At 42.1% G+C, this 17,766-nt stretch overlaps 1 protein-coding gene across 34 annotated transcripts in view; it reads left to right on the forward strand.

The window, feature by feature from the left end:
• Nucleotides 1-17,766, forward strand: part of MADD (MAP kinase activating death domain) — a 121,668-nt gene that overhangs the window by 59,526 nt on the left and 44,376 nt on the right. For 14 of the 34 annotated variants that reach the window (XM_048852044.2, XM_075129572.1, XM_075129586.1 and 11 more), the window contains 7 exons: nt 4,364-4,417; nt 7,467-7,567; nt 7,927-8,010; nt 9,083-9,241; nt 14,083-14,191; nt 14,975-15,037; nt 15,440-15,560. In XM_048852044.2, coding sequence (XP_048708001.2) covers nt 4,364-4,417; nt 7,467-7,567; nt 7,927-8,010; nt 9,083-9,241; nt 14,083-14,191; nt 14,975-15,037; nt 15,440-15,560 — 691 coding nt within the window. The remainder of the gene's footprint in view (nt 1-4,363; nt 4,418-7,466; nt 7,568-7,926; nt 8,011-9,082; nt 9,242-14,082; nt 14,192-14,974; nt 15,038-15,439; nt 15,561-17,766) is intronic. The other 20 variants (XM_075129574.1, XM_075129590.1, XM_075129593.1 and 17 more) reach the window with 3 other exon arrangements.

Consider the following 17,766-nt stretch of genomic DNA (forward strand, 5'->3'; position numbering starts at 1 on the left):
CAAGGATGCATTGTTGAGACCTGTGAAAAATAGATTGAACTGATTGAAGAAATAAATATCTTTATTTTCATCCAGGTTATATGCATCCTTCCCTCAGACATGTTATAGATTCTTTGTACTGAGTGAGATTCCAGAACTCATCAGCCAAATAAATTGGCATCTCTGACCAGTTCCTTGTTTGGATCTGCCAAAGGAATTCCACTAAAGATGATATGTGCTTTCTCCCTTCATTACTCAGTGGCTTTTTTTTACTTTGTTCAAGAGAGTAGGTCCTAGTTTTTCAGTTCCCATTGGGATATTAAGGATGTTAAAAACATGGGCCATCTTTTGGGACTATGGAATTCAGTTGGAATATGAAATAAGACTCAGAAGATGATGAACCAGTCTCTTGGGGGAGAGAGCTAGAAATTCATCCTCCTAGTAGAATAGAATTTCCTGATGTCATATGAGCCTTGCTGCAGAAGATTTTCTTTTGAAGACTTGGTTTCTGACACCTTAGCTGCTGTCTTGCTCTTGTCCATTGGGCTAGTTTATTTTGCAACTAGTCTACCCTGAATTTAAATTCGTCTGCTCCAACAGCAATTGCTTTTAGGCATCCTGGTCCACCTCAGTGGGAGGTTGATAAACTTTTTACTTTCACTTGTAGGATCAGAGATTAGGTCACTTTTTAGGATCAGAGATTAGATCACCCTTTAGATCTTGTCTCAGGTTACCACACAGGCTTTCACCACACGGTTTTTCTCTAGTGAAGCTAACAACCTCAGATTAGATGAGAGATCTCCTGTTCTGGGCTTGATCTGCCTGACTATGTTGGATGACTACACTGGATATCCTATTTTTGGTGATCACCTTGCATTACAAGTAAACATTTCAAAGCTGCCATGGTATTATGGTTCCTTGTTGATCTTTATGGAAGATATAAGAAGATACTCAAAGGGCCCTGGAGGTACATGACCAGAGTTTAGGTCACAGCCAAGCCTTTGACTGTGTATTTAAGTTCCTTGTGAAGGGATGCATAGACTGTCTTCTCTGTCAAGTCAGCTCTTTTTGGGGGGAAGAGGCTATTGTTTTAAATTTAGTGAATTGTTAAAATAACAACATGGAAGTTTTGCTGATAGTTACAGCATCAAGATATATAAAAGCCGCTGAAGGCAAATGTTATAAATAGGCCTCTCAGTAAAGCAAATCTTGTTGTGTAAGGGAATTCTGAATAACGGAAATCTGCTTGCGTCAGTCTTAAAAAAAAATTAGGAGAAAAAAGGGGGATAAAATAGATCATCAGAATGAATGGAATGTCATGTGTAGCACCATTTCCTGCCCGCTGCCCATATGCATGCATTGTTAACTGGTGATGGAACCTGACATCTAGTAATAATGGCAACTAATTAGATACAGTTCTTATGGTATACTACAGGTAAGACAAGCAGGGGATGACCGAACTTTTCCAAAGTTCAAGGGGAACTCTTTCCAATGTGAACCACTCTCGTGTCCTGGACCTTTCTCAGAATAGTTGTCTGCATTTAAATTTTCAAAATGTCTTGTATTCAAATTGATATACTTTCCATCCCTGGCAATGGCAAAGCCTATTATCATAGTTCTTTCTGTTTGTGTTTGCCATTCTTCTGTCTAACTAGGAGAGTGGTAGCGTTTTCAACACAAAGTGGGTCTTTTCCTTTTGTTTTGCATTAATACTTTAGACAGGAAATTCTCTATAAAGGTTGTGGGGTCTGGGCCTCTCTTGCCTAAGGGAACACCAGTCATTTACATGTTATGACATTTTGCATTACTTACTACCAGTTTCAGGCATCTTCCCATACTGTGTGCCTTCACTGGAATTTTGATATGGGGAGCATTTTTAAAGCCAGTAGCTGGCACATTTCTCCCTTTGCTTTTCCTATCAGGCTGTTTCTCTCGCTGAAATACTTTCTAGCTTTCTTTCAAAGGAAATGTGTGTAGTTTGCATTCCATTGGTTCTAGCCGGTCTTTGACAGACCACCTCACTGAGTCACTTTGGAGGATTCCTGGCCTGCAGAGACCTGCTTCTGAAGACTTCACCATAAAGAAGTTTTTGATGCATTTTATCTTTGTTTTTGCCTATTTTATTTTCCATCTTTGTGTGTTGCTGGGCCTTAATGCTGTCCTGGTAAACAGGACAGGGCAGACCCAGAGCAAAAATGTTTTCTTTATTTTCTGAAAATAGGGCTTCCTCTGGATATTTTCTTTAGCTTGGCTCCAGGCTCTACCCCAATAGAAGGCTTTTTGATATCAAGTGTCATTACTGAACCTACTCAGAAGGACAGTAACCCAAGGTGAAAACTGTCTAGTGTTTTCTGAAGTCTTGGACTAGGATTATTTACGATTTAGAGACCCACTGGACTCCTTGCAATTTTTTGAAAAGGGGAAAGACTTTGTACCACCCATACAATTTAAGCTGTCTGTACCAGATCCTTCCTGCCTACCTTCTCCTTCTGTTCAGGTTCTTATGCCATGCCCATGCCTCTGATGTTCAATGGCCGAGCTCAGATTTATCAGAGGAACACCCCCCTTCTCTGCTAAATAATACTTCACAGTATAATCTGAGGCTGTTTTTAGATGCCATGAAGCCCTTTGCTCTCAAAATCCCCTTTTGGATCACGCTAAATCTTGGCATGTACCATAAGCATTGTAAGAACTGGTGAATTGATAGGTAACTCAGAAAAGGTACCCTAGTAGCAAAGCATTGCTATTCAATCCTGTGATGGTTGGGTTTAAAAACTGTGAAGCAACATTTTTAAAAAAAAAGCATATAGTAAATACACTTCAGAAGAAGGCCAGTTGGTGTGCTAAGCCATGGGAAACTGCAGCCAAGCCTACAGTATACTGTTTAACCTGGAAAAAGTGTCCTGTTAGTTTGTCAGCTTGTCAGTGTGGAGGGAACACCCATCAGTCACAATTGTCACAGCTAATAAGCAGAAATAAAACCCATTTGGGGAACAGCCAGGTTCCCAACACTCTCACACGGCTGTCTGCCTCAATCACTGTAGCTTATCCCCCACGGCAATTTGAAATCTGGGGCCTATGAAATGTTGGGGAGGGAGATAGCCCTCCATTGGAGTTGTAACTTTATTCCTTTGATGTTCTTGTATATCCTCATAGACTTCCTCACCAACTTGTTTTTTTCTTGATTTAGAGCGTGATTCCCTTACTTACCTCCATCTGCAAGGTCTGGATGGGTTTCCTGCCACACTTCTATCAGTGCTTTTGATTGAACAGCAGGTTTCACTGCAGAAAAGTAACCCTTCTCTCTCCTTTCCTGCTCTTACAAGAACTGAGTGTCCTGCCTGTGTAGCATTCCCAGCCTCCACCATCCTAGGGGGAGAGAGGGTAAAGCTCAGCGTTCAAATTGGGGGCTTCAGTATACCAACTTGTGATGCTGCCACTGGGCCAGCACCTGGAATTATTTGATGTCTCCAAACAGGAGAGTGAATGCATCTCAGCTGCAGAATCTTGGTTATGGTGCAGGGTGGTGCTTATATTTTCTATCTTATCCCAGTGTTAGGTTTGAAAAGGAGAGTGTATGCACAGACTCCAAAAAGAAAGAAAAAAAAACTTTGCCCTCTTCATTGTGTATTGTCCCTGAAATCCTCTCCATCACAGCTGGAAAGAGAACTGTGACCTGCCTCAAATCTTCGGGGCAGCATTTGCCATGACTGGAATCCTGATTTCTGTTTTTTCTCCTTTTTCTTCCGTTTTTCCATTTATTTTATTATTTTTTATATATATCCTGGCCAGAAAAGCACCTAGGACTGGCCAGTAGGTGGAGCTCAGCATATATGAGGATACTGTCAATTAAATAGTCACCTGTTTATTTAAAAATCTTTCTCTGTGGTGTTAGTAATAAGCAAGATTACTGACATTGGAAAGTTTTTAAAATGCAATTTCCTTTTACCCAGGAATGCTGTTTCTTTTGCACATTTCTTTGACAGTGACATGGCATGAATATTAAGTTTTGTGAGAAGCTAAATGTTGGGGATAAAATACCCAACTGTCCATCTTTAAATCAGCCCTTCCTAAGAAAGAAGATGAACTCTGCTGGGCAGATTTGGTTTTAAAAACCGTTTTTGTTTTTGCTCAGCTGATTCACTGTGTCAGATCATCCCTAATTTTTGAAATCCAATAAATAGGCAATGATGCAGCTCTGTACTCCTAACAGTGATCTGTTGTAGAATGGTGTTAATCCTTCACTCACTAGTTATCATTAATTTCTGGTTGTTTGGAGGTACAAGGGTGGGTGGGTTATTTTGGGGGATTCTGGTTTTTCATTTTCTCCTGTCTGACCAGCCTTTGACTCTTTCTCTTTTTCTCCTGCTTGCATCTTTGGTAGAATTGTGGAACAAGCACCAGGAAGTGAAAAAGCAAAAAGCTTTGGAAAAACAGAGTAAGGAAATGATGAAACGTAGAAACTGATTCCCCCCAGCCTCCCCATAACTGCCAACTCCCCAGGCCTGGAGTGAGTGTGCACCCATAGCACATGCTCTTTTGCACACACAACCAAAGTGTTCAGGTGAAATCCTGCACCCTAGGGCAGCCCGAGTAGGTCAGTGTGCCCTAGAGAAATCTAGTGCCCTGTGCAAAGAGAAAGGAGGAAGTGTGTTTTCTGCTCAGTACAAGGCCCCCTAAACCACCTCACCACTTGATGTAAAAAGTGATTGGAATGCATTTTGCCATGAAAATCCAGCTTCTCTTTTTAGAAGGCAGACAATTTTGTCTGACAGTACCTTCACATTAACAGCAGTTTGTGTCTGAATGTTGTGGTATGAAGGGCTCTCTGTTCCTGCAATTCTCCGGCCAGGGCAGATTTATGTTCTCTGGTATCAACTCCCAGTAGATTATTCGTGATTGCTATTGAACTGTAGCATGAAATTACTTTGGGGAAGAGGAAATATGGATCTGTGATATGTGAAGAATTGTAGTTAGTGACAGGTTTCAGAGTAGCAGCCATGTTAGTCTGTATTCACAAAAAGAAAAGGAGTACTTGTGGCACCTTAGAGACTAACAAATTTATTTGAGCATAAGCTTTCGTGAGCTACAGCTAAAAACAAAATGAGGATGAGTCTTCCCAGTGAAATTATTTGGGTATCATGCTAAAGGAAGAAGTGTGAATTAGGTAGCTGAGGCCTGCTTTTTTTTTATAGTTATCAGCTATAATAGTTTTAGAAATAGATGTGTGCTACTATTGCACACATACTATAAAACTTTCTCTCTGATATACTGTGTGTGTGTATGTACGTACGGGTACACACACATGCGCAGTGCGTCTATGACCTGATTTATGTCCACAATATTGTAGGTGCTTTCCAAACATAAGCTCTGCAAGGCAGTAACTATATTCTCTTATAATGGAAGAGGGAAAGGGGAAAAAAAAAAAAAAGACAAATGAAAAACAATAAGCCAGTCTGGTCGAGGAAAGAACAAACAGCCAAGGAGGCTGGGTTGGGATTGGTCACATTCTGATAAATTTTAATGGCACAATGTTTTATATGTAACAAGCATGTGTGTCTATATAAATATATAAAATCAAAATACAATATATGTAGTGGTGATAGTGTGATAAATTACATTTATCATGCTTTTTAATATTTCAAATCCTAAGAACAGCTTCCATCAGTTGTAATTACTTTCCAAATCAATTTGCCATGAGTGTTTCCTAATTTTTTCCCTTTTAAAAAACAAAAACAAAAACACACTTGCCCAAGGCACATGACTAAAAATAGATATTCTTGCACTAGTGATATGTTAAAAGATCCCATATTTCTTTACCACTCAGGGCTAGAAATAGTACCTTTGTACCACTGGAAATAGTAGATTTCTCATTTTCCAGTGTGATATGCAACACTGTGACTTTCTAGGGCTAGAAACAAGTTATGTATAGAAGGGGTATTTTAGGTAACTGAGGTATATATAATGTACTTTTTTGTAGTTTTTCCTCTCCATTTGAGTCCTGGACACTTATTTATAGTAACTAAGGCATCTGGCTTTTTATGCAGAGGGTTACAAAATATAGTACCAAAATATTTTTTTGTATACTTCATAACTTTTTCTGAAATATACTTTTGGCAAAATATAGAGAGAATCCTTGATGGGGTGGCAGGCTAGAACATGCAAATATGTACAGCCTTTGGGGTGGTCTGCACAGCTAACTTTCGGCTTTGCTACTCATGAGTAATGTGTCATCCCAAACTCATGCCCATAAATCTTGATATACACCATGTATATTATCTCTCTCACACATGCTTCTCTCACTCTCTAATGTTAGCACTGTTTGGTGATAGATATCTAACATAAAAATGCTCTTCTCAGTTCCTAGTTCAGTATCTTTGCTGTGTAAGGTATTGCTGAATTGTTTGTAGAGTTACTGGATATTGTATCTGTATGCATCATGAGTATATAAGAAAAATCCTCCAGCTGCTTGTCATGTGTCCCCGTTACTGAACAGTTGGCAGATATGGATATGGCAGAAGTGTTGCGTTCAGTCTCTTCTCCCTTCTGAGCTTAGTGGTTACCTATGTACAATCTGTAGCGTATTCTTCTCCTGCCTCCTTACTTCCGTTGCACAGTGCTTCCCAAGTCCTTCCTCAGGAGTGCTCTCTCTCTCTCTCTTTCCTTCTGTCATCCCATCAGAGGAGGGGAGAGAACGTGGCTTCAGTATTGCATGGGGGACCTTAACATAAGCTCTTTATCTCATTTCTGTTTCTTTTTTCTTTTTGGATGAAGTAGGCTAGTGAATGCATGCCTTCAGACCTGCTGAAATTCTCTCACAACTGACCTATGTGATTGCAAACTCTGGAGTGCCATTCATCATATATTCATATATGTCTTGAAGTAACATGGAATATTGTAATTTTTTCCAAAAGCATCTTACTTGAAGCCCTTATTCGTGTGGCACTAATTATTACTGTCATACCATGTATCACTTGGTTTAGGAAAACCTGCTGGGTAGCAGCTGCTGGCAACCTAACAAATTCAGCCCCAAAAGACTATCAGTTAGTTGTACAAAAAATGACACTGGCAGTATTAATAAATAATTAGATGTCAGCTATTTTACCAAGAACAAAGGAAGTGGCTTTCCAGAGTTGAGTAGTGACTGCTCCGCATGCCTTGTTGTAATTGGAATCTGACACCTGTTTGTTCTCTCTTTCTGTCTCTTTTGAATGGATATCATACGTCTTGCTGAGAGGTACTGTTTACTGACAATCAGTAATTAAGACTGTTGGACTGCTTCCTCGGGGCATTGTGAGACATAAAGTAGCACTGGAAGGATGGCAGATGTGACCTGCTGGGCTTTGTTGTTTACAGTACCAAGGAACTAGAGAACAAGAAGCTCTGGCTTGTCTTCCTGGTACTGTTCCTGTTCCCAGTCTACCATCTGCCTTATACTACAATGTCTTTCCCTGTTACAATAATGAATGTCTTTTCCCTCTCTCCAGGGTCGGAAGGTGTGAAACACTTCTTTGATCTGAGAGAGACAGATGAGAAAAAATCCCAAATCAGTGCAGACAGTGGCCTGAGTCTGACCTCAGGCTCTCAGGTCAGTGTCTTTATGCTTCTGTTGCTTACTTGTGGACATCTTTCTAGAGTTTGAGAGAACCTTTCAGGTGCTCTCATTTGGTGAAACTCTTCTCCTGTTCAGTGCTGGAAAGATTTGTCTCTGCCCCAATCACATAGCCTTCGTTTGAGAAGGTATTGCTGTATCTGACAGGCTGGGAGCAGTGTGTCCTTCCGACTGGCTCCGCGCAGCAAACCTTTGAGGCCTGCAGTTTAAGCTTCTCTAGGAGAGAGGCCCCAAAAGTAGTGGTAAATGTTGTCTGTCACTCTTGATAGAAATGATAATATATAACATGGATTTTTTTTTCTTCCTATCCCCTTTGTTTGTTTGTCTGGTTGCAGAAGAGTGATTTGGACTCTGCTGCCAGTGCAGGGCCGGCTGTTATGATCCGAAGCACAAGTCAGGATTCTGAAGTTAGCACAGTGGTAAGACATGGCCAAAGTGGAATCTTGGTGTACTTGAGTTTTTGCAATGATGGAAGAGTGTATATAGAGCGTGCGTGCATGTATTTGTGTATGTGGGTTGCATGTACTCTGTTTTGTCTACATTCTGTGTGTTGTCTGTTCTGATAATGTGTTCTATCTGTCCAGCCTCTGAGCGTGCGGTGTGCATGTTTGCCTTACATACGTACATATGCTCCTTCTGTGGGCAGGTATCCCTGTGTATGCGGTGCTCTTTGCTGTTGGGTGTTGTATACATTTCTGTATTCCCCTTGTGGGTAATGTTGTTGTGAAAATGTTAGATTGCAGTCACTTTGAAAACAAGACCTCAGGCTAATAAACCTTTGTGGGGGTTTTTTGTTCACAGAAGACTCAAACCTGTAACGTTGGAGTTGCTTGAGTGTATAAAGAGTGTTATAAACTTTCTAAAGTTATATCCTAGAGCAGGGGCACACTTGCAGCCATCTATATACATACACATTTGCTTGTAATGGCCTGTAGGATCCAAATTTGGGTAGATTTATCTCTTCTCTTTTAATTAAAAAAAAAAAAAAAGCAGTAAGGGAATTTATTAGGTGAAAGGGATGAGCCTTCTCTTGACCACAATTCTTGTCTGATATTCTCCACTGTGGGGACCCTGCCAGACGAACTTTCTAGCTTTCTTTCCTGAATTGCTTTGAAATGAAATTAAGAATTTGAATATCTAACTCTCTATGGCCCTGTTCCTGACCTATAAGGTAGTGAGGTCTGTTGGGATAGGAAAAACAACCTAGCTGTCTGTGTGTCTAACTTGAATGGGCTCTGAGATTGTGTTAACTCAAAGGATTTTTAAATGTCTTATTAAATAGTCTGTTAATATTGTCTCTTTCTGTAGGGTAAGGTTTGGTGGGAGGGTCCTATGGCACAGGATAGAAATGCAGTGTGCTGTTGTTGGGAAGAGTGGGCCTTGGAGTCTTACTCAGCTTTAGGGTGACGTTCTTGACATCTCTTCTCTCCACAATATCTTGTGCTCATAAAGAAAAGAAGCCATTCTAAATTGCTCTGTTTTCCTCCATAGGTTAGTAACAGCTCTGGAGAGACATTAGGAGCAGACAGTGACTTGAGCAGCAACGCTGGTGATGGCTTCAGTGGGGAGAATGGTGGGAACCTGACAGGATCACGGAACACTGTATCAGACAGTGAAATTGAGACAAACTCTGCTACTAGCTCCATCTTTGTAAGGGCACATTTGATTTTCTAATGAAATTTTGTATAGGACTTGAATAGGTGTAAAGTGGGTGAGGGATCATAGTATTATGGATCCTTGATCCAATTGCAGGGGCTAATCGGCACTGACAGAATTCTGTAGTGTATTGATACCACAGGTAGAAGTTTCTTGTGAATCTCTGAACGCTTCCTCTCAAGGGCCTGCATACTGTACACTATGTGTATGGCAGGGTTACTCCTCACTCTGATACTATGGGCACTAACAGAATTTAATTCCCCATTCCCAAGGTATGCTTCTGCAGTCTCCCCTCCCTATTTATATTACCCTTGATGGTAGAACGGCTTTATGCAGCAAAGAAAAAAAGATCCCTTATTGCGTTGAAACAGCTGCTTGGTGTGGGTGAATGGTGGCCCTCCCTGGGTTTAACAGCTGTTCTGTAGTTTTTTAAAACATTGTTCTAATAATATCTGAATGTCCATAGGGTTTTTCTTTAAATAACAGTTCCTAGTTGGCAGATCTGAATAGGCACTGAAATTCAAACTATTAGCCAGAACATGTTTATCTCCAAAACATATGCACTATGGGCATAACCGTATCCAACAATATAAATAGATTTGTCTTGGTGCATATATTTACGTGACTTGGCTAAATTGACTATAACGCTCCTCTGCTGTTCAATTAACTTCCCCAAATTAAACTTATAGCAACTTTTGAAAGACTCTTCCTTTGTTATGTGTTCATATAGGATCTGCGCCCCCCCCATCATTAGACTGTAAAACCTTGTACAAAATGATTTATTCTGTTTATATGTAGTGATTGGAATTGTTCATATTACATTGGAGTTGGGGGGTGCAGGCAGGGGATACTTAATTACTTCCCAAGCATTGTGTGAGAATTCATTATTTAATATTTGTAAAGACCTAAGTAAATGTCAAGTATTATATGAATGGCTTGGTCAAACATAGTTAGGAGTCTAAATGCTGTGTTGGAAAAGACTTAGAGGATGGTACAAAAAATTTCACTGGGGTAATGAGATGAGATAAAATTCAGTTAATGGTTACTTTTGTAAAGGATTACCATCAACTTGACATCTACCCAACTGAAACAATTAGTTAAAACAACTTTCAAGTTCTTCTTCAAGTAGTGTCCCTGTAGGTGCTCCACTTCAGGTGCGTGTGCACCCCATGTGCCTTTAATGGAAGATTTTTCAGTGGCAATGTCTGTTCAGCTTGTGTACACCCCTTAAACATCCTCATGCCCTGCAATGAGACTGCGAAGGCAAATTGCCCTCAGTTTCACCTTCTCTCTTAAAACCCTGGTCATACTGTCCACCCAACCTGGGAGTTCTTTGCCCCAAGGCTTGGCTCCTGAATGGTTTGTGGGAACAGAGACTTCCTGTTCTGCAGAGGTACAGCAGGTGTTGTTAAACAGTAGGAAGGGATCCACATGAAATACCTTCAAAAATGGAAGAGATTCAACCATTGGTGTGACCAGTGGTATATTTCCTCTGCTCATTCTTCCCTCTCCGCTGTTCTCAACTACCTCCTGGAATTGAAAAAGTCAGGATTATATCAGAGTTCTATGAGAGTCCACTTGGCAGCTGTAACAGCTTTTCATTCTCCAGTTGAGGGATTCTCAGTGTTCGCTCATTTCACGACACTGAGGTTTATCAAGGGGTTGAGGAACCCCCACCAGATTAAAGAACCTACTGCTGTATGGGATCTAAACTTGATTCAGTGGCCATCACCTCTGTCCAATGAGTTGGGAAAGTACAGACTTTAATGGCAGACCCGCAATTACAGTATATTTCAAGGACAAGGTTTTATTATGGCCGCTTCCTAAATTTTTACCTAAGGTGTCATCTGAATTTCACATCATCCAAGTCATCCATCTCCCAGTTTTTCTTCTGAAACCATGTTAGACCAGAGAGAATGCTATCCTGGATACATTAGATGTCAGGTGGAGGTTAGACCTCTGTCTGGACAGAACCAAGCCATTTAGGAAGTCTTCGAGACTGTTCATACAAATTGCTGACAGGTCCAAAGGGTCCATAATTTCTACCCAGAGACTTTTCAGTTGGATTTCTGGATATATTATTTTGTGTTATGTATTTACCATTATACAACCTCCTCCTACAATGTTAACCCATTCCATAAGGGGTGTGTCTGCCTCTATGGCATTACTGATTGGGGAGATTTGCAAGGCTGCAACTTTGACTTTGATACACACCTTCAAACATTATGCAGTGGTCCATTCTTCGAGGTCAGATGCTGCCCTTGGGGAGTACCAGTCCTGTCTTAAATCGTGGACTCTGCTCCGAAGCACCCCGCTCTCGCTGAGGGCACTGCTCAGTTGTCACCTGAAGTGGAGCACTCATAGGGCCACTACTCGGAGAAGACGACGTTGCTCACTCTGTGCAGTTACTGGCGTTCTTTGAGATGTGTCCCCCTCTGAGAGCTCCACTACCTGCCCTCCTTCCCCTCGGCTTCGGCATTTTTTCGGAGAGACTTTGCAGAGGAGAAGGAACTGAGGGCAATTCACTCCCACAGCCCTATATAGCCTTGGTGTGAGGTATGAGGATGTGTAGGGGGCATGAGCAGGCTGAATTGGCACTGTTACCCAAAAATTTCCAGTCAAAGGCGTACGGTGCACATGTACACCTGAAGTGGAGCGTCTGTTACTGCACAAGGTGAGTAACCTCTTCTTCTGTACCAGCCCCTTAGTCCCCCAACCCAGTTTTGTGGTTTTACAAACCCTTTTCCTTTTCTTTCCTGCTCCCCTGTTGTTTTGTAAGATTCTCACAAAAGGGGAAACAGTCAAAAGACTCTATACAAAGTGCTGTCAACTGAAAAAACAGTGAAAAATACATTTTATAAAAAAAATCTGATTTACAGGAATTTTAGATGTAAATTGTAATAGGTGAAAAAATTCAGTTATGTTTGTTTTTTGTTAAATTTGGTGATATCCTTTGAGGATGAACATCAGGAAAGATTTCCCAACAGTAAGACCTGCCAGACTCTGGAATCTCTTGAAGAGGTGGTGGACGCTCACTTGCTTCTGTCATTTTTTTTTTTTTATGGTCTGACCCAGAGGTGGGCAAACTACGGCCCGCGGGGCACATCCGGCCCACAGGACCCTCCTGCCCGGCCCCTGAGCTCCTGGCCCGGGAGGAGCCCCTGCCCCCCCCCCTCGGTGCTACCCCCTCCCCCGCAGCCTCAGTGCAATGCACTGCTGGCACAATGCTCTGGGCGGCCGGGCAACGCAGTTGCAGAGCCACGGCCTGACCCGGTGCTCTGGCCAGCGCGGCTGTAGCACCACCTGCCACTGGTGCTCCAGGCAGCGCGGTAAGGGGGCAGGGGGGTTGGACAGAGGGCAGGGAAGTTGGGGGTGTTGGTCAGGGGGCGGGGGTGTGGATGGGGTCGGGGCAGTCAGAGGCCGGGGAACAGTGGGGTTGGATGGGGGGGCGGGCAGTCAGGAAGGAGGGGGGGTTGGATGAGGCGGTGGGGGGCAGTCGGGGCAGGGGACAGGGAGAAGGGGTGGTTGGATGGGGCAGAGGTCCCAGGGGGCAAGTCAGGAATGGGGGGGGTTAGATGGGGCGGCAGGGGGCAGTCAGGGGTGGGTGGTCAGGGGACAGGGAGCAGGGGGGGGTGGATGGGGTAGGAGTCCCGGGGGGGCCGTCAGGGGATGGGGGAGAGGTTGGAGGGGCAGGAGTTCCGGGGGAGCCGTCAGGGGGTGAAAAGCGGGGGAGGGGGCGTGTTGGATAGGAGGTGGGGGCCGGGCCACACCTGGCTGTTTGGAGAGACACAGCCTCCCCTAACCAGCCCTCCATACAATTTTGGAAACCCGATGTGGGTCTCAGGTCAAAAAGTTTGCCTGCCCCTGGTCTGACCTCATTCCCCTTTGACATCTCAGGGTGACCTTTAATGACCTCCTTTTCCAGCCTCTCTATCTGTCTTGAACAAATGAACTTGTGTCTTCATCTCTACTTCCTTTACTTACATGTTTACAGAAGTGCTTTTGCTGAAATTGGGGATCATCCTGAACTCCATCTCTATCTCTTGCCTCATTTCAGGGCTCTCGTTTGCCTCCGGTTTCTCTAACATTGGCATTATCCTTGGCATTACCCTTTTCCCCTTTTCATACATTTTGGGTCTGTTAATCTGCTTATTGCCCACATACACCATTGTTATAATTTCATACCTTATCAAATCCTTGTCCCTGTGTTATCTCCAGTTGTACTGACTATTACATTTCTCTCTGCTATGTCCTCCTCAAGCCCCAATTTTACAAACTGTCTCTCTCTAAAAGCTGCGGTATGCGTTATCCTCTGTACGCAGCACTCCAGCAATGTTATGGACATCCTCAAATGACTCCACTGGTGGCTCATCTGTTTTTCTGGTTCCATTTAAAATTATTCTTGTTTTTCAAATGCTCCATGTACTTGTACTAATCTTTAATAAAATGTTGTCGTTCTATAATCCCCTGCTTGCTTCCTCTCATCCTAGCTCTGGCCACCTCTTTGTCCCTCCACACAAGCGTCTCTATGTTGGTTTGAGAGCCTTCTGTGCAGCCTTCTGTTCCATCCTGGACAGCAATGCTGTATTTCTGCACCTTCTCAGCTCCCCATAATTTTTCAAATGACATCCCAAAACATCTTCCTTCCTTGCTAAACCTGCATAATATTTCTCTCTCCCTCTAACTATAGGCTCTGTAAACTCTTTGGGAAATAGTTTGTATGAAAGATGGTTTGCAAACTAAAACGGTTTTATACTTGAATATGTTGTAAGATACAATCCTGTATATGGCTTTTAAATTGGCCTTTCTGATGTCTCTCTCCCCCTGTTTTTCAGGGTAAATCTCAAAGCCTGAAGCATACTGTGAAGGATATCAAGGGCAGTAGCCCAGGGAGAGCTCTGGGGGATGTGAGCCTGCGGGTCTACCTCTATGAAGGGCTTCTGGGTAAGTTAATTTTTTGGGAAGCTGGAGGAGTCGTACATAGAGGGTAGACTGGAGCTTGTATATTCCAATTAATGGCATCCAGAGATTCTGTTCTCAGGGTTACATTGCTTTCCAAACTTGAGGCAATAAATAGAATGGCACTTCAGATGGTTTGTTTGGAAGGAAGTGAGGATTTGTCAAGGATAAAAATAGAAAGGGAAGATAGGTGAGAAATTTTAATTAGCATAAGGGTTAGTGTGCCTGAACCCCATACTGGCATATCCTTGAATATGAATTAATACTGGAATCCTGAGAGGAAAAGCTTTTTAGCTAGATAAGTGGGTTTTTAGCCTTTTTTCATTTGAAGACCCCTAAAACATTTTGAATGGAGGTGCAGACCCCTTTGGAAATCTTAGATATATTCTGTGGACCACCGGCTGAAAACCATTGTTCAATGGTAATGACAACCTGTTGCGGACACCTTAGACATAGTCTGTGGACCCACAGGGGGCTGCAGACCACAGGTTGAAAACCACTGAGCTAGATAATGTGTTGAAGACTAAAATATATTGCTGTTCTGTGCAGAGTTCAGCCTGAACAGAGGGCTATTGGACTCTGAAGATTGACTAGCCCTTTGCTGAATGTTTCCCGCAATAACAAGCGCATTTTTTCTGCGAACTCGTTTGATCTGAACTTTGCATTAATCAACAGCTCTCTCCCCCCTCCCCTCTCTTCTCTTCTCCTATTTTTCATCCTCTCCCTTTATCTTTGCTGCCGTGGTCCTGCCTGTTCGGAATTGTGCAGGGAGGGATAAAGGATCCGTCTGGGACCAGTTAGAGGACGCTGCAATGGAAACCTTTTCTCTAAGTAATAATTTCTTCTTTCCACTTCTGTGTGTTTGCAGTAATATCTTTGCTCAGCACTTCTGTACACGGTGGCCTGTCCTGTTCACTTCTGTGTGAGATGTAACATCCCATTGTGGGCAGTGTTAACTTTAGGAGGAAGGTGTGCACTCAAGGGCAGTTGCAAGATTGCTCCTTATGTCTGAGGTTTGGGGGAGATGCTGTCAGAGTGTACTATAGATTAAGAGAGTGTCTTTTCTTTCTCTCTCTCTCTCTCTGTTGTGCTCTTGTTTGTAATTTTAAAAATGACCTTTTTGCTGTGGGTTTGTTTTGGCTTGGGGTTTCTTTATGGAATGGGAAGAAAGGAGTTGATCTTCCAATATCTGACTGGAATGAGAGCTTAGAACTCTTATTTAATATTGCCCAGGTAAGGAGCGCTCAACACTGTGGGACCAGATGCAGTTCTGGGAAGATGCTTTTCTGGATGCTGTGATGTTAGAGAGAGAAGGAATGGGAATGGACCAGGGACCTCAGGAAATGATCGACAGGTAACCTTATATGAGTTCTTTTGTGGTGTCTTTTTTCCTCATTGTTTCACCTTGAGCTGAAGCAATCTCAGGGTATTCACAAGTTTGATTTAATTATGTGTAACACATTTACTACTACAACTGAGTAGACCTCACTGATATAATTGATTCTCTCCTGCACAGTCTCTCCCTTGTATGCTCCCCCCTTTAGCTTAAGACCAGGACAAAGTTTTCTTTAAAGTTCAGGGTGACTTGATGCTTCTTGTTAAATGAGGAATCATAGAAGTGTAGGACTAGAACGGCCCTCAATAGGTCATGTAGTCCAGTGGCTCTCAACCTTTCCAGACTACTGTACCCTTTTCAGGAGTCTGATTTGTCTTGCGTACCCCCAAGTTACACCTCACTTAAAAACTACTTGCTTTACAAAACCAGACATAAAAATGCAAAAGTATCACAGCACACTATTACTGAAAAATGGCTTACTGTCTCATTTTTACCATATCATTATAAATCAATTGGAATATAAATATTGTACTTACGTTTCAGTGTATAGTATAGAGAGCAGTATAAACAAGTCATTTTGTTCATATGAAATTGTAGTTTGTACTGACTTCGCTAGTGCTTTTCTTGTAGACTGTTGTAAAACCTAGGCAAATATAGATGAGTTGATGTACCTTCTGGAAGACCTCTCTGTACCCCTAGTTGAGAAGCACTGATCTAGTCCAGTCCCCTGCACTCAAGGCAGAACTACGTAATAACTAGACCATTCCTGACAGGTGATTTTCTAACCTGTTCTTAAAAACCTCCAATGGTGGAAATTCCAAAACCTCCCTAGGCAATTTGTTCCAGTGCTTAACTATCCTGACAGGAAGTTTTTCCTAATGTCCAACCTAAACCTCCTTTGTTACAATTTAAACTCATTGCTTCTCTTCCTGTCCTCAGAGATAATGAGAATATTTTTTCACCCTGCTCCTTGTGATAACATTTTATGTACTTGAAAACTGTTATCCTGTCCCCCCTCAGTCTTCTCTTCTCCAGACTAAACAAACCCAGTTCTTTCAATTTTTCCTCATACGTTATGTTTTCTAGATCTTTGATAATTTTTGTTGCTCTCCTCTAGACTTTTTCCACTTTGTCCACATCTTTCCTGAAATGTGGCACCCAGAACTGGACACAATACTCCAGCTGAAGCCTTATCAGCAGGGCGTAGAGCGGATGAATAACTTCTTGTGTCTTGCTTACAACACTCCTGCTAATATATCCCAGAATGATGTGATTTGTTGTTGTTGTTGTTTTTTTTTTTTTTGCAACACTGTTACACTTTCGATTCATATTTAGCTTGTGATCCACTTTCCGCAGTACTCCTTTCCTGCGCAATCATTTCCCATCTTTGCAATTTATTGTACCTTCCTAAGTGGTGTACTTTGCATTTGTCTTTAAATTTCATCCTATTTACTTTATACCATTTCTCCGCTTTGTCTAGATCACTGTGAATTTTAATCTTATCCTCCAAAGTACTTGGAGCTTGGTATCGTTTGCAAACTTTTGTTAAGTGTACTCTCTATGCCATTATCTAAATCATTTATGAAGATATTGAACAGAACCAGATCCAAAAATATACCTGCAGGACCCCACTCAATATGCTCTTCCAGCTTGATTGTGAGCCACTGATAACTACGCTCTGGGAATGGTTTTTCCAATCAGTTATGCACTAATCTTTTGGTAGCTCCATTTAGTTTCCCTATTTCCCTAGTTTGTTTAGAGAGAAGGTCATGCAATACAGTATCGCTTACTAAAGTCAAGATATACCACATCTACCACTTTCTTCTTATCCACAAGGCTTGTTACCCTGTCAAAGAAAGATGAATAAATACAAGCAGAGTGGGAACTTCAGGTGGAATGTGCTGGAGAGATGATGATAGGTTGGGGTAGAGGGGCTGGACTGGCAGGCTCAAGTAGCCTGGACAATACCTTTTGAGCATTCAGAAAGTACCAAGTAATTTGCAAGAGCTAAAAAAGGAGGGGTGAATAAAAGCCCTGGGGGCAGAGGGAGGAGCTGCTTTTCAGAAATATCTTTGATCCAGGGATAAAAGCCATCCCTAGTAGGGTAGTTTATACAAAATGGTGAAAATTATACCAAAGGCAAGAAAAGCTTTACCTCTCCATTTCCCCTTGGTTCAAATGCTGATATGTGGATATAGGGTAAAAAATGTTAAAGCTTCTCAGA

Source organism: Caretta caretta, chromosome 6 (genome assembly GCF_965140235.1).
Source record: "Caretta caretta isolate rCarCar2 chromosome 6, rCarCar1.hap1, whole genome shotgun sequence".
Taxonomy (NCBI): domain Eukaryota; kingdom Metazoa; phylum Chordata; order Testudines; family Cheloniidae; genus Caretta; species Caretta caretta.